At 43.0% G+C, this 19,587-nt stretch overlaps 1 protein-coding gene across 3 annotated transcripts in view; it reads left to right on the top strand.

Moving 5' to 3' along the window:
• CGRRF1 (cell growth regulator with ring finger domain 1) overlaps positions 1-12,737 on the top strand; it is a 13,173-nt gene extending 436 nt beyond the window's left edge. Inside the window, exons 2-7 of one of the 3 annotated variants that reach the window (XR_002086336.1) lie at positions 4,647-4,786; positions 6,044-6,221; positions 6,408-6,555; positions 9,797-9,904; positions 11,276-11,739; positions 11,940-12,737. Coding sequence is in view for 2 of the 3 variants with exons in the window: in XM_019474786.1 (XP_019330331.1) it covers positions 4,647-4,786; positions 6,044-6,221; positions 6,408-6,555; positions 9,797-9,904; positions 11,276-11,626 (925 nt within the window). In the remaining variant the exon portion in view is untranslated. Of the gene's footprint in view, positions 1-4,646; positions 4,787-6,043; positions 6,222-6,407; positions 6,556-9,796; positions 9,905-10,557; positions 10,603-11,275; positions 11,891-11,939 lie in introns of those variants that run through there. The other 2 variants (XM_019474786.1, XM_009289841.2) reach the window with 2 other exon arrangements.
• The last annotated feature ends 6,850 nt before the right edge of the window (positions 12,738-19,587 follow it).

Raw genomic sequence — 19,587 nt, 5'->3', positions numbered from 1 at the left:
GTGGTGGTCGGAGAAGCGGGGTTGTATTGAAGAAAGGAGGGTGAGGAAGGCGAGCACTGACCATAGGGGGAGAGGGGCTGCGCCAGCAGAAGGGGAGGATGAAAGCTGTGCTGAAAACAGAATGGCTGGGAGAGGACCTGACCCTGAGTGAGGGGGTGGGGGTCAGGGAGGGCTGCTCCAAGGGAAAAGTTTGGCACCGTTGGAGATGGACATCTCAAATCTTGGTGGTAGATAAGGTAAGGTGCCTGCTGTTAGGCCGGGTAGCCACTAAATCTGCCAGGCTTTAAGGCAGAGTTGTTACTGAGGTGTGTGACTGCCTGGGACCGCTGATGGGGCACCAGTCTGTTCCACTGCTGAAGCTCAGAGGACAAGGGGGTGTTTCAGGTGAACCAAACAGGGTGCTGGGAGTGGGATGGGGAGAAGCCTTAAACGGCTGACCTGCTAAAGTGGGTGCAAGACCCTCTCCTACTTGTGTTTGAGAGGGTTCAGCAAAGATGTCACTGTCGCCTTTTTCAGAAACAGGTCCCTGAATGTCTGTCCATAGCACTGTTCTGTTTGTTTTCCTGCCAACTCAGGAGTGTCTGTAAATGTAAATACTGATACTTGCCAAGTGGAGAGCACTGATTAGCAGTCAAAATATTTTATGTGGGAATTGTGGATACACCGCACTTCTAGAGAGAATAAAATAGAGTTATTGCATGTCCTCCCATTGGCTTAACATTAATATCTGTAGTGCTGCGCTTCAGTGTTTTCCTTCCTTTGTCTCTCTTTGAATTATAGATGTTTTAGCTGTAGCTGTTTGTTCTCTTGGCAACTTATAAATACTCTGCCTGACTTTTCCTTTAGTGCAAAGTCTTTCCCTTGTTTACATCACTTTGTTAGCTGCCACTGGCTCAAACATGCCCTCTGTTGCTTTTGGTGTGAATGAAGCTATCTTTTGATCTTTCAGATATGCTTTGTGGAAAGTTTTTGTTCTTGTTTTGCATTGCCTCCCCTAGTGCTGGGTAGATGGTAGTGAAGGCAAGACTGGTCTTTTTGTTATCTTTCTGCTGGATGAAGCTCCACCTCAATATTTACTTGGAGAGGTGCAGAAATCCTTTTCATAATTCTCTCTGTCCCACTGCCATTATTGCCATCCACTTCTCTCCACTCTTCCTTTTTCGCTTCATCAGTTCTTTAAAAACACTGTCTTTACCAATAAATGATACTGAATCATGATTCAAATAAATCTCCTGCATGCATATCCCAAACCAGCGATCCTTTATCAATTTAATCATTATTTATCTGCTTATAATAAATGTTTTGCAATCACCTGCTGTAAAATGTCTGAAATAGGCGTGCCGGAAGATCCGTACATTTGCACACGTGTCCATTGATGCTTTTGGGGCTACAGGGTGTGCAGAGGACTGTCCAGATGCGTTTTTATTTCAGGACCAGAGATTCTGGGTGTATCTGCGCTAGATATTACTGCAGTTTATGTAAATATATACAAACTGTCTCCAAACTAGTTTGTTAAGGAACTGTTAGTCAAGTAGAAGCAGTAGCCAGGAGCTCAGCACACACAGGTATGTGAGTATGTGGCCAGCTGCTCAGAGATAGTAGCTGCTACCTATGAACTCTGCCGTACCATGGCCGTATGACCAAGAGCCTCCAAGCAACTTCAGTGTGTCTGCAGCTGCAGTTACAGGTTTAAGTGCTCTTGAACTTACTCATGAAAACAACTTGACCCTTTATTTGCTACACAGAGTACTATGAATGCATATGGTGTCATATGAGTACATAATCCTTGATATACTGCTGTAATGACATTTTGTTTCCCCCATCATTTTTGGCATCAATTGTCGGCTTGTTTTAGGGATGTGTTCATGATGGTGTCAGTCAGCCTGAAAAACACCAGCTGCTTAGGAATGTTAATGTTTTCATTTGCAAAATCATGCACTGATTTGATGAGCGTCTGTTTTTATGGCCAGCCCTGGATACCTGTGGCTCTGCTCAGAGAGTCTAAGTAGGTTACTGCACAGGTAGCTTTCTAGGGCCAGCCCGAGAGATGCTCCGGGCATAGGAATGAGGTGGAATTTAGATTAGCTGAATACGGTCCTGTGCGTCGTCTTTTTAGCTGGAGTTGAATGCTCATATTAGGAGGAGCTGTAGGCTCAGCACCTGTTTGAGGTCCAGACTGTTCCTTAAAGAAATTAACTCATGAACAAAACCACTGGAAACTCCTGCCTTTTCTAAACTAGCGTTGTTCTCAAGAAATTAATTTTCCCCCATGCCAGCTAATGATCTAGGCTGATAGACTGTTAGATCATAAAATGAAAACTCTATCTTTATTCATCCTTCATACAATGAATACTACCTTAAAATTTACAGAAGCACTGTACCTTATTGTTGAACAGAAAGGCCTCTCTGCCTTCAGCTGCTGCTAACACTGTACTAGAGGCTTTTTTCTACAGCTGCTTTTCATGGTGATTATCCTGTTGCTTTCGACCAGTGAAGAAAGTTTCCAAAGAACAGGGTTTTTACTTCGGAATCAGCCAGATGGTATAAAACAGGAGGCATCTTTATGTGCGGCTGGACAGATTAGCTCCACTGAGTTTTGGATATTGAATAAGTGAAACGGCTGCTGCACCTGGTTTCTTTGTGAGTGAGGTGTTTAACTGGTGTACTTCATTACAGCCCCAGTGAAGTCAGCGTGGCTGTTTTTACTTGCATTGGAGAGAGATTTGGCCCGCCATGCTCACAAACTAAGTATGGCTGAGCGCCCTATATTATATCGTCGAAGAAATGCAAATGTTGCCATCAAAGCCTAGCAAACCAAAGGAATTTATCAAAGATGGAGTAATGAGTACAGAGTGTTTTCCGTCAGCTCAATCTCTTTCCTCTTTGGTGTATCTGTGACACTTGGGGCATGCAAGACCTTATATAGTAAAGGCAAGTATTTGTTAGACTGCCAGGAACAGGTTGTTGCTATTGAGAATGGCTTTGAGAATTTTTTTCTGAAGTAGTTTCCTCAACTTGAAAATCACTTTTGACTGATGTTTTTCCCTGTTAGTCTTACAAAGGGCGCCCCTCCAACATGAATCAATAGAAAGGAGCCCAATGTCAGTAAAAGCTCTGCTTTTCTTCTTCATTTGACACACAGGAGTTGGAAAAGATTTTAAACCCGGGAAAAAGTGGCAGTTAAGCCACAAAATCGTCTGTTTGGCTCAGAGCTGTATTGTACACGAAATTACTTTAGCAATTTTCAAACTGATTACGCTGAAGTTGGTCGTGCCCTTTTCAGCTTGAGTTATTGATATGAGACCCATCTTTCTTAACAGCTGCTATTTCAGTATGCTAAATGGAAACAATTGATGCAGGGAAGAGCTGATGCTTCGTGCCATTCAGAGTTTTCCAGCACCCAATATGCTGATGACTGCATGAACCAAAATTCAAAGCCATTAAACAGGCCGTCACTTTAACAGTACAGGTGGCAGCGACAAAAGCACAAATTCAGGAAAGTACAGCCTGAGCTAATTAATAACTGTTTTCTAAAATGCATTAACAAAAGACTCCCACAGCCTCTCCCTGTTGCCTTTACTAATGAGACAGGACTGGATTAATGCAGTTAAGAAAATCTCCTCAGTCTCTGAAGTAGTCTTCTGATTGCATATCTGGGACAGTTTCTCTAAGCAGCTTTTGGTTATTCAAAGTTATTGCTATCACCTTAAAAAGTGAATTATTCTTAGCCAAGTGTAAAAGGAAGTCTGTTGTGGAGCTTGTTTTGTAGATCCTGATCTTCTGTAGTGGTTCTTTTAAAAGCCCCAGGCAATATGAAAGCCTTGGGGTTTTTGATTGATGTCAGAAATCATCCCAAAATATTCTTCCTTGCTTTCTTTGATTTTTATTTTATTTTATTTTATTTTGATTCATAGAGTGTTTAAACTTTTAAACCTTTGCTTCATTATCCTTTTAGGGTCAGAATATCGCTTGGGCTAGCATGCTATTTTTGGCTTCGAAGGGGTCTTAGAGTCTCAGCTTTGATTCAGAGTCTTGACTATTTTGCACTTGGTTTCTGGCTCAAAGCAGAGGCTTTACAGCCCCTGATTTAATATCAGCATATTGATGTAATTGAGGTTTACATGGGAAATTGGGATCTTATTCTCCCATAAAAACGTCTTGCTGGCTGTAGTTACAGCTAGAAATATCTCAGGGCTGAATGATTTACTCTAAGGTCTTCCTCTTGAGCTCCCAGTCCATTAAGGCTGTTCCATCTTTGCAAGCAGCAGGGGGTTTTTTTAATTTTTTTTTTTTTTGTCCTGTGATGGGATATGCAGAATGTCAATTAGGAGAAAGCTCTGGCTAACCGTTTACCACTAGAGGGCATTGACCATTCTCGTTAATTTTACTCTCTTTCTGGAAACGTTGCAGGAGTAAAGTATTCCCCCTTTATAGATTTTTTGTATCACTGTGAAGACTCCTACCTTCTGCCACAAAAAGCTGGAGTCAGATTGGCAGGCTATATTATGCATGCATCCTAGCAGATATTCTGCAAAGCCAAGCTAGCTCTATTTGTTGTGCTGCTTGCTATTTAGAGCTGAAGAAAAATTCAAGTGTATCAACACTAACGCTTAACCCACTTGTTGTTCTTGTTTCATGTCTCATAGGTTTGGGTTGGGTGTTCCTGTTATTCTGAGAAACTCAGAAGAAACAGAATCCAGCACAAGAGTTTTGAAAAAGCGGATGAGACAAGTGAAGAATCCTTTTGGGTTAGAAATCCCTCATCCTGCTACAGCTTCAGTAACAAGTCAGTGGATTTCTGATGTGCTTGATTTTTGTCAGTTTGGGTTCCTGAACTTAGTACTATATTTTCTTGCTCTCACCGTTTTTGTTTATCAAAATTCCTCAGAAACATGCTTCCTTTCATCATTACAACAGAAATAATTTTTACACAGCTTATAAATGTGGTGCTTTTAAAAGTGAAATGTTGGATATTTAAGTACAGTTTAATTCTTATTAATGAAACACTTCCTGCTATAACAGATTTTTAAGTAACAAAAACATTTGCAGATTACCAGGTACTGTGGGCGTTTTTGTAAACTTTACAGAATTGTATAATGATATAGAATTCATTATAGAATATATGCCACCCACTTAACCTAAGTCCAGCGGTGTTTGGAAGTGCACTACTTTAAAAAAAAAAATCATTTTCCTCTCTTTCTATCTGTGCTTCAGTGGAAACTGAGTTTAAATATCTATTTGGATCAGAGTTCAAGTAGTTCCTAACATCCTTGAAATCACCCACATAGGAAGTGAAATTCATGCCCTTCTACATCATTGGGGAGTAGTAAGCAAGGCTGAGAATCTTCCACCCACACAGATGTGGAGCCTTCCTATGAATAAGGAAAGGGCTGCAGCAGTTTTGCATCTCCCCCAACATAAAAAACCCAACCCCAACAAACCCAGCAACTTAGTCTTCAGGTAACTTGGATTTTTCAGGAGGTTTGAGCACTTGAATTTGGTGGGACTTTTCAAGAGTTCTGCTCTTGAAGTGTTCTAACAGTACAGTAAGTGTTAGAAGTTAATGGGTTGAGTACTTGATTTTTAGAAAAGAAATGGAGCGCATAGATCCTCTTTTTATCTTCCCTCTGCGTGATCGAGAGGGCCTTACTCTTTGAGACCAGAGAGGGTGTTGTAGGCCAGTGATCCAATTAATACCATTATCTAAAGAGGGAATGGACTTTGGGCTAGGGGTTGTGCTCTTGGGTCTGCCAGTGAGTGTGTAAAATGTTACCAGAAGTTAAAATTTACCTTTCATAAAATGCACATGCTACTTCTGTTAGCTTAATCAGCCATTTTGTCTCCTCACACCCACTTCCTCATCTCCGTGGACTTTCGTAAGCACTAAACCTAGTCTAAATTTTTAGAAGATCAGGTTGTAATGATAAAAATCTGGGACACTGAAGTTGTTTTCTGCCTGTTGCCCTTTAAGAACCTACATGTAGCAGTTCCAGAATTCCTGCACATTGGTGAGTTAATGAAATCCTTATCTTCTTTCTACAAGAGGGTATAACACTGACACCTGATTGTCTGGAAGACTGTATTCTTACATGCTATTGGGGCTGCAGTGTTCAAAAACTCCACGAAGCGTTGCAGAAACATGTCTACTGCTTCAGAATAAAGACTCCTCAGGCATTAGAGGATGCTCTGTACAGCGAATACCTCTATCGACAACAGTACTTGTATCCTTTTTTAAATTGTTTTGACAAAATATGCTAATTTGTTGGCACTGTTGAGACTTGTGAACACTCGGCAGTTCTTGGCACAATATATTTCTGAACAAACATGATGAAAAATATTCTTTATGCAAACGTCACATTTGTCTACAATTGCAGCCACACTGATTGTTTTCCTTGACACATATAAAGCATTAAAAAAAATGACAAGGAAGAAAAATATTGTCAGTTATCAGAAGATGCTCAAGTTGTCGATTTTGGCCCGGTGCCTAGATCTCGCTATCCATTGATAGCATTGTTGACGTTAGCTGATGAAGAAGACAGAGAAATATATGATATTGTAAGTAATATAAGAATATATTTTAGGGTCAATGTATTTAGGGTCTGAATGTTTCAGGAGACGGGCTTGAATAAAACGGCTTCCTTTCCCTGTCCGCCAGAATTTGGTCCCTAACTTCATCACTGATGACTCCAGGGGAGCATGGCAGGAGAGCAAGGATAATTGTTATATAAAAATTATGTATGCCATTCAAAAGATGCTTATGATTTTCACAAAGCTCGTATCTGCAGAGGTCTCTCTGGTAACCCCTGTGGTCAGATGAACTAGGGTTGTGGTAGGTTAGTAAGGTATTACTCTGATTTTTCCGATCACGTAAACCTGTGGTGGAGCTCTTGCGCTGATACGGTCTTTTGGATTGCTGTTGGCAAGGTAGGAGGATTTTTTTTTTTTAGTGTCTGGCACAGATATTTGAGCTGATTGCTGACTTGACTGTTAGGAACACAGAAATTACCTTTCTGTAAGAGGCCCGAGTCTACGTAATGCAGTACATTATGTCTCACAGTAGCCAGCACCAGGTCATTTAGAGGAAGGTGTGAAGGTCTTGCAGTAGACTGATATGAGATACTCAGCTCCCCAAAAAGGTCTCCTCCTAATCTCTTATAGTTAAAGCAGCTTCAGCCTTGTCACATGCAGTTCAATATCCTTTCTAAACTCTAAATTGACTGATTCTTTTTTGGAACGATTTGGGACATGCTTTTATCTCCCATCTTTTCATTTGGTTGATAATCTGATAGCACTAACTGCTTGAACAATAATACAAATGAACTCGGAAGCAAATTGCCTAAATCCACTGAACACTTTTCCATACATTCATCTGGAAATTGTTTGTGATCACACTGGTGCCTAAGAAATCTGTTCCCTTTCCAAGTGATCCCTGTCCTTGGCTTCTTGTCACTTGACCTTAGGACTGCCTTCCTCCCTCCTGTCCCCACTCGAGATCCTCCCCGCCTCCAGCTATTTCCCAGATTAGTACATCTATGTATGCTTAGAGCTCAGATTAGTTTAATATGAAGAGACTGTAAATTTCATATTTGAATGTGTTTGACATTATCATGGACATGAATCTTTAACACCTCTCTTTTGTTCCTTAGCACAGAAGAAAGGGATGGAAGGAGAGTGAGGGAGGTATTTTTCCTCTGGTTTTGGAGAAAAGGAACGCAACTAGAATCTGTTACTATGGTCAAAGGAGCAATTCCACCTGAACTTGTTGCCAGACAAATGTCAGAATTGCATCTGTTGTTGTTGAAACAAACTTGTAAAATATAAATATAGTGTGGAAAGGGATCTTTGCCACTGTGGCCAGTATGGTATTACCGCATTATTCTCACATCAGTGCATCAAGCTCCATCTTGAATTATTTTTTTGTGTCTGTGCGTCCATCACTACAGATGGTGTTCCAGTATCTCTTTTCTTGGGGGGGGGTGTCTAATTTTCATCCTAACTGTATTTGTGACCAGATCGTACCTATTTAGTTTTGTGCCGTAATTTTCCTCCAGCTGCAGAAAATTAGCATGACCATATATAAGAGTTACAGAAATCATTTGAAGACTGGCAAGGCTAAAGTGGAAGAAGGCTTAGATCTCAGGCCTGTGTATAAACCAGAAGATTGAGAAGTAACTTGATTATGGTGTACAAGTGTTTACAAAGAGAGAAAATACCTGGTGCTCAAGGGGAAGGGGTTCTATAATCAAACAGCATAGCATTTCTACTATATCATAGTATCACTGTATATGTTTCTGTGCTACAGGACGGCATAACAGAGGAGACAGTAGCTTGAAGATAGAGATGCTCACGTTAGGAACTGGTCCCACTCACAGTTAAAAAGTTGCCTAGGCGTGTGAACAAACTATGAATTGAAGACATGCGTCGTCATTGAGAAAGCACTTATCTTATGGTGGGATGACGTAATACAAATACACTGAGAACCGCTAACTTTTAAACTCTTATTATCAAAACACACAATCTGTCATTTGAATGGCGTTAAGGATTTAATGGCTTTCAGGTTCCAAAACAAAGCTAATAGCGGTATGGGTTTGGGTTTTGGTGGTTTTTTTGAGGCATTGTGATTTAGGAAAAAAAGACCTTATTGCCAAAGAATAGTAAATTCAGTTAGTAGAAATAAATATGTATAGGTACATATATATTTAAACTCTGCATGTAATTAGCCATGCATGGATTTTGAAGTGCAAATCTGATTTGCCTTTAAATTTTTTTTTTTAAACAAAACAGCTTTCTTCTGTATTTCATTTCTCTTTTGACAGCTTCTGGGAACTACAATAATACTGAATTTCACTTTCTTTTTTTCCTGCTTTTTAGAGGCTATTACGTGATTTGGGCAGGGTGAGGGGTACTAGGCACAGCATGCAAGCTTAGAGTGCTTTTATTTTCAGAAAAATGACTCTAAAGTCAGCCCATGGGGTCCTTTCATAATCCTTTCCAGTGAAATTTGTCTTTTGCCTGCTCTGTTTACAAGCCAGTCAGCGACACATCTAAATGCTTTTTGGAGTCTAAAAACCGCTGTCCGTGTGTTTGTGAGGGAAGTGGGAGAAGGTAGAGAAGACTTTGCATTTTATACGTTCCCCTGTAATTCTGCTCTCGGACTTCAGCTGGCAGTGTCATCTCTTGCGTTGAAGACGGCCCGGGATGCGGCTGCAGAAGTTGTACGGGACTTCAGTGCATGCGCTTGCTTGGGACTCGGCTGCCGTAGGAAACTCCTTGCAGTTTGCCAACTTCTCTCCCATCTAGGAGCAGCTCATCATGAGTTAGTGGAGTGGAAAGAGGAGTGTAGGAGCCGCTACTTCTGGCTGAAATCACTATGCAGGTAGCCTCTCCAAGGCACGTCCGTGACTGTGTAAGCAAGCCCTACCTCAGCTGCGTAAGCACTCACCTTCAGGAGGACTGCATGTGCTTAGGTGCCTTTTTGGTTTGGGGCCTAATTCCATTAGGTGAGAGCAGTCGGAGCAGGTCTCCGCTGCAAACTGGCCATAGAAGGGCTCTGTGGAGAACCAGGGCAGAAAGCTGAAGTGTCACAAAGTGCTATCTTGTGCCACGTCCCGTTTTTACCTCGTCCAGCATATTTTTTTGATCTGTGCCTGAAGTCAACGTTGTTGAAGTCCTGATTGTCTAAGGAAATAAGCAGGTCAGAGGTTGTAACAGTTTGCTTGAAAGATTGCATACTTTGTTCTATATGAATCATATAATGAAAAGGAAAGTTACTAAACATAGCTTTTTTTTTTGGTAGATTTCAATGGTGGCTGTAATTCACGTTCCTGATGAGAGCTACAGACTTTCCTGTAGAATATTGTATCAGTATCTACTTCTAGCTCAAGGTCAATACCATGATCTGAAGGTAAGCCACATACCAAGTCTTGTTTCATTTGGGCAACAGTGTTAAGTTTAGTTTGTGTAGGCTTTCAGGCGCCTAAATTAGTATAAGACTTTCATTGTCATGCAAAGAACTGGATAATAGTTAAAATTATTTTATCAGTTAAGTAGTTCCAGCCAAAGTTACTGTACAGAAATATTTTATATTAAAATATTTAAGATTTCCTGGAGATACAACTTGATTCTAGTCTAGAGGCCTAGGTCCTGTCCAGTTATTAAAGCAGTAGTAAGACATTAACTAGCTGTCGAATGCTTCCTCTCTTCAGAACATTTATTACCTCCTTGCTAGTCTCAAACCAGCACTTTCTCCTATACTGCCCTTCGATTGGGAAAGCCTCAGGAGAAACTTTTGTTTTAATTTGTTTTTACCGCAGTACATGCACAAAGGTTAGAAATCTGCCTAGCACATACCATTGTAAGTTAAACCAATGTTCTCATAATTCCGTTCTAGTTTCCCTTATCTATGCATGTTGTGGGGCCATCTTTGTCCTGTGTCTGTCAGGCAGTTGATGATGTGATTCTATTTTATATTACTGTGATAATAAAAATAACATACGGTATTGATAAGCTAGAAATTGGGCCAAATTAATTCTGTTGACTCGATCAGCATTCATTCAGAAATAGATTCGTCCAAAGAAATGTTTGTCCTGGCCGTTTTTTGCTGACATAGTTGATCCAGGTAAACTTCCCTGTTGACCCCCTTAAGTTTTCTTTTCGTGTGTGGTTACCATTGTAAAAACACTGCTTAAACTGAGCAGAAATAACTGCGCAGCTGCGTTTCGTGTAGTTGTGTAGTGTGCTCTCTGTGGGCACCTTTGCCTGCGTGGTAGTTTACTGGCTTTATGAAGAGATTGTGCCCAGAAGAATTTGTGCTTCACATAAAATAAGACAAAAAGGAGTAGGGGACTGTAATATGAGCAAGAGCGGAACGGCTCGAGTGAAGTAGATTTGACAGCTTGGTGGATATATTTTTGGCAGGAGTGGATAGAAGCATCCCTCTAGGCATAGAGAATGATATACCAGAAACAGAAACCCGAGCTGCTCAAAACCTGAGCAGTTCTGTTAAAGTTCATGCATGTACATTGAGTTGATTCAGCTAAGGTTTGATAATATCCTTAATATTTTCCCAGTGTTTTATGTAATTTTATGCTTCTGAAATACCTCTAACTGAAGGCCCGGCAACTGTCAGGACTTGCACAAAGAGTGAGTCTGGCACTATTTGACCCAGTAGAAACCAGTGATTCTGACCCAGTGGAACCTGCATCGCATGTGCGTGTTCAGGTATCGGGAGGAGAGTTTGTTGACTTCTAAATGTTTGTGTATATGTGTATTTTAGCAGCTCTTCATGTCTGCAAATAGTACCGCACCATCTTCAAGCGATGCGTCCCCTGGTGAGAGAAGCACTGACAGAAGCTTGCTAGAAAAGGCCGGACTGGCTGAAGATGAACCAGAATTGCATGAAGAAAACAGTAAAGACTGTGTTGTCTGCCAGAATGGCACAGTGAACTGGGTACTCCTGCCCTGCAGGCACGCGTGCTTGTGTGACGGCTGCATTAAGTATTTTCAGCAGTGTCCAATGTGTAGGCAGTTTGTTCAAGAATCTTTTCCGCTTTGCAGTAAAAAGGAGCAAGATGAAGATGAATCAACCCATATCTTGCAAGATGTTCTTCCTGGAAGAGTTTTTTAATGGGGAAGAAATAGAAGAACCGGGTTGTATGCACCAAGATTAAATGTAGAAAACAGACTGTTTATGGGAGGATACGTAGCATTAACTTGTATGGTTTTGCTTTTTATTGTTAGGTAATTTTCAGCTTCCTTATTTTTCTTCACTCCATATGCTCGCAGGAACACTATACTTATCCATGCGATGTGGACAGAAGTGCGTAGGATATCTTTGAAGGATGTGATTTTATTTATAACTTCTTACTAGTTTTTCATGGAGTACTATTGGAGGCTGTTTTGATTGCATTAACTTGTATGGTTTTGCTTTTTATTGTTAGGTAATTTTCAGCTTCCTTATTTTTCTTCACTCCATATGCTCGCAGGAACACTATACTTATCCATGCGATGTGGACAGAAGTGCGTAGGATATCTTTGAAGGATGTGATTTTATTTATAACTTCTTACTAGTTTTTCATGGAGTACTATTGGAGGCTGTTTTGATTACTAAATTTAGTATATCTACTAAAAAAAGAATAAAACTTGCAAGTGAAGTTGCACACAGCTCATTCTATATTTATTGTATTTAAAATACTAGAGCAATATATCATTTTGACTCAGTATAATTTAGAAACATAGCACTTTACAGAATGTATCAAATGAAGGAAAGTAAATATTCTTCATGGTTAAACCCGCGTATATTTATTTTGTAGGTGAAGGCTGGACTGTGACAGGCATTCAGAATATTGTTTCTGGCTGTTTTGAAAGATTTGTGTGTGTGCGTGCGTGAGGGACCTTAGCCAAAGCCCGTTGGAATGAGTGGAAAGACTTTTGTTGGTTATTGTTGGCTTGAACTAAACGTTGCTGATGCTTTCAAGCCTGAGCTTCTGCTATGTCATCTTGAGACACAGACTTTCAATCTTGTTAGCAATGGCTGTAAGAACTTGTTCTCCATGCAAATGTTAGTTAATTACTCCACAGAGTTGTTACTTGGGCAGTTTTGTGGTGCTATTCTTACACGAGTAGCCTGCTTTGGGGAATTTCCAACTCTTTTTACTTGCATTGTCAGCTAAAGAATAGCAGAAAATTATTTCTTTTTCCCTGCAATGGTGTATTGTCAAAAGCAATAAAAATGGCTGTTGAGAAGAGAAATTGTTGGTTTGCTTCTTGAGAGAGAGCTGAATTCTAAAGACAGACGGGCTGGGTTTCACATCTGCTCGTATAAGACAAAAATACAAACGCTCATTAGAACCTGTAGAAAATGGGGAGTAGCTGCTTTCTGTCCTCCCTCTTGTTCCCTTGCAGCTTTGCCCCACATCCAGTTCCAGGACAGCTGCTCAGTCTCGGGGAGAGAAAGCCGTGCTCCAAGCTATTCGGCTGCACTCTCCCGCAGCTCCTTTAACGGTGCTGCCGGTACAAGGTACACACAAGGTGCTGCACGCCTCCAGAATGGGGAAGGAAGCTTCCCCTGCTCAAAGGTATTCCATCTTCATCTTTCTGTCATTCAGGTTTTTGTTTTGCCGCGACCCTGCTTCCAAACTCCTGGCAATTGCCTCTGAGGAAAAGATTTAGGTGGTGGTGGAAAGAGTAATGCTTAGTTGTAAAGACAGAGGTTGGGAATCGATGCGCGTAGCCACAGATTTCCAGCCAGTGATCAGTAGGCTGTTCGTAAGACAATTTATTTGGTCTATGTAAAGTGACCTTCCTTGCCAGGGACAACTCGGGAATAAACTGCTGGCCAAATCAGCCTTTTGTTTGCACTGTATATCAAACAGGAATTCAATACCTAGGTGTCTGTGGGGTCCGATCGGTGCTTGCAGAGAACTTTGGAAGACGGATGGTTCTGTGTGGAAATCATCACGGCAAAGAACGGCGTATATGCTGCAATTCAGGAGGCTGAGAACAGCAAGAGGAGAGCAGAGAAGAATGTAATAGCAGAAGGAATGAGTGCTGGTGGCAGCAAGGCCGTACCTTGGGTAAGAACACAGTGCAGATGTGAAGCAACAACAGTGTGATGCAACTCAAGCAGACCCAGAGCTGCCTGTATAAAGACTATAAATATCATACGGTGTCTTCACCACTCGGGATCAATCACAGAGGCACGATGAGGACTTGTCCTCTGCGTCACTATAGGCAGTCATCACCGCACCACTTAGACTCGTGTGTCTTGGTGCTAGTGAGAATGTGAACGTGTGAGAATGAGCATGAAAGAATGAGTGGGTGAAATCAGTCTTAAAAATCACCTTCCCTTTCTATGTGGTCTTGCATTGAGTTTTGCTAGCTTGGTCGCAGCATACCTGATGGAGGTCGTTGCTGAGTTTAGCCTCCCGATCTGTGTCACTAGCCTTGTTCTGCCATTAAAGGGGAGCAGCTAACGTGATGGTGGTGGAAATAATTACTCTTCAGACTTCCCTTCATATCCGCGTGTCCCCGTTGTGAAACGGAGAGCTGGTGTAAGTTGTTCTAGGCCTCCGTGGGCTCTCAGAAAAATTAGTATAAAGACCGAAGAGCCGGAGCCGTGACAATAGTTGTTTCCATACGAACAGCTTATACTACCAGCATGTGGGACAGTGGCTGTACAGATTGTTACTCCAGAGGAGCAGGTTAGTGCTGCACTGGGTCTAACCTGGAGCTGGGCACTGCTTGATAGTTAGCAGGGACTTGGTTTGTCCACGTAGGTGATCAAAGAGGTGGTGTTTACTGCTTGACCACGGTAGTCCCCGACATTAAATCAATTAATTAAAATTTCCCAAGAAGACAGTGTGATCCAAGCTCGTGGGCTTGTTTAATCTCAAAGTGAAATGGTATTCCCATGAAATGAAATTTTTCATGGGAAAATAAAATTTCAATGAAATTCCCCACAGAGAATTGCCTCGTCTGTCTCATCCTTCAACCAATCGATGCCAGTATTAAATAATCATGGCAAACAGTATGCAGCCGTGCTGAACTGCCAGGCTGTGTATTTACCATTAAGTCTATCCCAGCTTTTCATTTGTTTCATGTTCTTTTAATAGCATTTTCCAGAGATGCTCAGCTGCTTTATCAGATCTAACAAGCTTCCTTGCTGGCCCAAATCAAAGACCTGACTGAGAGTTATAAATAAGTACAGTAGCCGGCTTGTTACGTTTGCCCTTCTTCTAAGAAGCCATCTCAAAATATAGATCAGGTGAGAAGTAAAAGGAGCAGCTCTAAAGCTGCCTTGTGTGTCCCTTGGTTGTCTTAAAACAGGGAGTCAAGGCTCTAAGAGAAATAAAACCTCTCCGTGACCCACAAAAACACAGTATATTGACAGAGGCTGTTCTGCTCTGTCGCCCTGTTGTAATAGAGGTAATACAACATTCCTCTTCCACTCATTATAGATGATCTTTATGGATTTGGTGACGTCAAGAAACACATGCAGACTTCTGGCAACAAGACTTGCTTCTTTTCAGCAGCGTTTGGGTATTACAAATTTGTAATGATTTTTGCTGCAGGAGAGAGGTGGGAGGTACCTCACCGCTTGGTTTGGTTCATCAACTGTAATCAGAGCTGGGGCTTCGAAAAGAGTTGATCAAACTAAGCGGTGTTACTGCGGGATGTCCCAGGGTGCCCTTCCGAAGGCCAATGGACTATGACGTGGACATCTTCCTTCTGTTAGAGAAAGTTGTTCTGTTAGGATCTTCCTTCCTCCCTACCTGCCTCCTCCAAGTAGAGGGCAGATGGTAGGAGGGGGACAAATTGGGTCAATTCATCTCAAAACGGTCTTCCCATTCCCATGAGGAATTCAGAATTCCCATAAGGCGCGTTGAGAACTGGCTAATGCCCTGACCCCCTACTCTTCGAGGGCTAAAATGGTGCTGCGTTCCGCTACGGACCCTATAAAGTCTCACCACCGCCACTGAGGACGACCATTGGCCATCAGAGCACCGAGGCTGGCTGCTGGGCTACCGGTAGCCAACACTGCCAACCTGGCATGATGCTGTTCCCCACCAGGGAATAAGGGAAGGGGGAGTTCAGCATCTTGTGTTTTGGTGGGTCTGAGCAGATGAGAACCCATGTATGTGTTTTCTTCAGCTTTAAGACAAGCTGCTGTGTGAATCGGATTAAAATGACTTACTTGTTAACATCAAATTTAAAACTGTAAGTACGGTGAAAGGAATCGGGAATCAGGGTCTGAGTTTCTCCCGCTCGTTCGTGCGTTGCTCAGTCCCCCCACGCCCTGGTGAAGCTCTGCAAGGTCTGCTGGGTGAAGGAGGTCCGGGGCCGACGTGTGTAACAGGGAAGTCTCTGCAGTAACTGGCCACCAGTCACAGTTTGCTCAGTTGTCCTGATATCCAGAATAAACAAGGACTGGCCTCTGTCACTGCAGCAGACGTGCAGCCCCTGCAAAGGCTGTCCCTGGTGTCCTGTATGTTTATAGCTAATGTAATTAATGCCAGGAATAGCTGAATTTTATCTGATACAGCAGAAGTCCTCCTCTGATCTAAGCCATTAGAAAGGCTTGGTACTGTCTTGCTGGAGTGTGCTGGGCAGGAAGGGCAAAGAGAAAACCAGCATTAGGGTTATATTTCTGGATAACTTTAGCATTACTACCATTTTAACGTTGCTTTGACGGCATACGGTGGCCTCGTAATGCAAATGCATACCTGAGCGCAGCTATCAGGCCACAACCGAGCATTGGAGAGTCCCATGCTTTGCAGGGTCCCCCACAAACAGCCAGACCCCGCTCCCTGCCTTGCCACTGCTCCCTGAAGCAGTGCTAGCCACGATCCCCTGGGATGTTTGCCCAGCTAGCGACCACAGAGGGGCTCAGAAAGTCTCTGCTGAACAGCGCGGAGTCATTCAGGCGGCTCTACACGTTGTTTCTGTATTGCTTTTACTCCCTCGTGTCCATGAGTGATGTGGGTAGAGAGATACGAGCTTGTAGTGCAGCGACGGTTATACCTGTAGAAAGGGGCTTCTGCTGGTTTGGTTCCATAAATTTGTAGGAATGTGCAACACCTCCATAAAGGCATCGTTGTCTGGATGCTGCTGCATCTGAGCTAGGAGAGTGCCTGCTTTAATTATGCCATCTCGTAATGGGAATGATTTAAAACAGTAAAGATACTATATGTAAACATAGTCTTAAGACTAGATGAAGTCTTCAGCGGAGTCTGATGTCCAAAGTGAGGAGTCTCTCTCTTTCTCCGACAGTATTTTGAAAAGCAATGACAGATTATAAATTCACGCTGAGGTTACTGAGCTTTCATTAGGGTTCAAAGGAACCCAAAAAACTCCTTTCATTCCTCCTCCCTACACATGTACTCCTCGGCCATAGAAAGGGCAACACCGTGACATCCGTCATCGTCATGGCACGATGAGTCACTGCATTGCCATTCTTTAGAAAACACCTGTACAGCCTGTGCAGTGTCCGGGTGCTCCTGAGGGTCGAGTGAATTCCAGAATTACTTCTGTGGGACCAGCAATAAATTATCTGGGCAATTAGTTGCTACCTGTGTTTTATATCCTCAGTCTGTGGTGTCCTCGTATCAGCACAGACCTTGTATCTAGAAAGCTTTTCTAGGTTTTAGATGCCTCCTCCAGCTTTTTGTCTTCATCAAATGAGGGTTTTTGGTGGTTCCTAATATTTTTTACTCTCCCATTGCATAGCCACTTCACATCTAATATTTCTTGGCAGATTTTTCAATAGTAGCTGTAGTCAGGGGACTGGTGAGGAGTCTAATGCATCACTTACCTCTCTCATAGTGCTATTTATTTCAGCGTCTATCAGCTCCTTGTTAGCAATATTTTAACGAACGGGCTAGAGGGAGGATTGCTAACTTGTGAATTATTTTGATAGTTGTTCCTCTTCTTCTTTTCTTCTTTTAACTCTGCAGATGCTGTTGAGTTCGGAGGCAGTGAGACCCCAGAGATCTACCAGGGGTCATCACGCACCAATCTCCTGCCACCAGAACTGACCGTGAGATACAGATGTTCTGTTGCTTCTTAGCTGGCCAAATGCAACACAGACACCGTGCTCGAAGCTATTGGATTTTGGCCTCCAGTTCTCGATTTCAAGGATTTCCCCTGTAGGGAAAGAGCCTAGACTGCAAGCTCAAAATGCACCAGCTTGCAGGAAGCCTGGGGTGGGCTATTGCTGGCAGCGAGGCTGAGGATAATTACAGCTAGCGGGGAGCCCCGAGGGAGTCAGGCGCTGCGTTTTCTCATGTAGCTGCTCCGCTTGCCAAGGTTAGCAGACCCCTTTCTATGGCGGCACGTTTCATTGATCAAAGTAAAGAACAGGGCAGCGATTTATGGCGTATGACAGCTTGAAAAGCAATGCTTTTCACCGGCTGCTGCCATACACGGAGACAAGATTGACAACCCAGTTGCTGCCGCCTTTCTTTTGAAAGCTGGCTTCTTCCTAGGTGGTCAGTACCAGACCCTGGCTGGAGCGGCTGCAGCATCATCCAAACCCTCCTCCCCTGGGACAGCTTGCTCCAAGACCAGCTTGAATCACACAAGAAGTTACCTTTACATTTTCTATAGGACCCTGAGGATAATTACAGCTAGCGGGGAGCCCCGAGGGAGTCAGGCGCTGCGTTTTCTCATGTAGCTGCTCCGCTTGCCAAGGTTAGCAGACCCCTTTCTATGGCGGCACGTTTCATTGATCAAAGTAAAGAGCAGGGCAGCGATTTATGGCGTATGACAGCTTGAAAAGCAATGCTTTTCACCGGCCGCTGCCATACACGGAGACAAGATTGACAACCCAGTTGCTGCCGCCTTTCTTTTGAAAGCTGGCTTCTTCCTAGGTGGTCAGTCCCAGCCCCTGGCTGGAGCGGCTGCAGCATCATCCAAACCCTCCTCCCCTGGGACAGCTTGCTCCAAGACCAGCTTGAATCACACAAGAAGTTACCTTTACATTTTGCTATAGGACCACGGAAAGATGTTTGCCAAGAGCTGGTGGATTCACATTTAAGAATGGCTATAGCTTTTCCAGTCTTTCAATCTTTAAGTATCTTTCCAGAGACATGAAAATGGGTAAATAAGTCTGCCAGCTCCAATTTTCCCTTTCAGCACCAACTTCTTAACGAAAATGTCTCCATCAAGTCCAACAGCATTTAATGCTCTATCATTAACAAACCATTTGCTTTTCTCCTGTCCTGAAAAAGGTATTTGATAATATAAAGGACTCTTGACGCTATGACATGTTTTGATGGGATCATTTATATCCTTCATTTTAGCAACCTCTACCTTGGTGTTCCCACCCTCTAACTGTGGGATCTACTCGCAGTAACCCATTAGACACTTATTTCACAGCACCTCATGGACCCAGAAATTTCCAGGCTTTGCGGAGTTGTACCCTCGGCAGTACTTTGCCACTCCTTTTGCGGGGCTTTATTTGGCTGGGTTTGGCAGGCAGGTTGGCAATGTGCGGATTTCTCTGCGATTCATCCTGCTCCTGCTTCCAGTGACCGCTGCCAGGTGAGACCTCGGCGATGCGGGGCTCCACTATCCCCTTCCGGATACATCTGCTGGAGCTAACTGGGAGAGGTGGACCTCCACTAGGCCACATTTTCAAGAGTGTCCTTACATGTTCCTGGTTGCTGCACATGAAGTGTTCATTCGCCAAAGATTCCCATAAAAACCATGTCCTCCAACACAGCCAATATTTCCCTTGTCCCACGTAGTCTGAAGGCTACTGAAAGAGGTGGCGGGGACAGAGAGGTGGCTGAATGCTGGTGAAGTTGGAGTCAATCACAGAAAACGCGGCAGGTTGTAAAGCTTTGCCCCGGAGCTTCCACCAGTTTTAACCACAGCCGTCTACGCTGGAACACAACGCATGGTCGGGTGTTGTAACTACGTGGTAGTCTCTGCTGCAGGGAGCAGGACAAATCCATACAAGGGCAAGGCAAACCCAAAAACGTATCCACTGACTTTTGATCAAGAGCCTTGTTTCTCCAGGTGAAGCTCCTTAAAGCACAAGAATAGGAAAGATTTTCAGTCTTTTGTACGTCTCTTATTTGGAGC

This window comes from Aptenodytes forsteri, unplaced genomic scaffold (assembly GCF_000699145.1).
Source record: "Aptenodytes forsteri isolate BGI_AS27 unplaced genomic scaffold, ASM69914v1 Scaffold76, whole genome shotgun sequence".
Classification (NCBI taxonomy): Eukaryota; Metazoa; Chordata; class Aves; order Sphenisciformes; family Spheniscidae; genus Aptenodytes; species Aptenodytes forsteri.
Note: the sequence above shows the minus strand (reverse complement) of the source record. Positions and strands in the feature narration are given on the sequence as shown.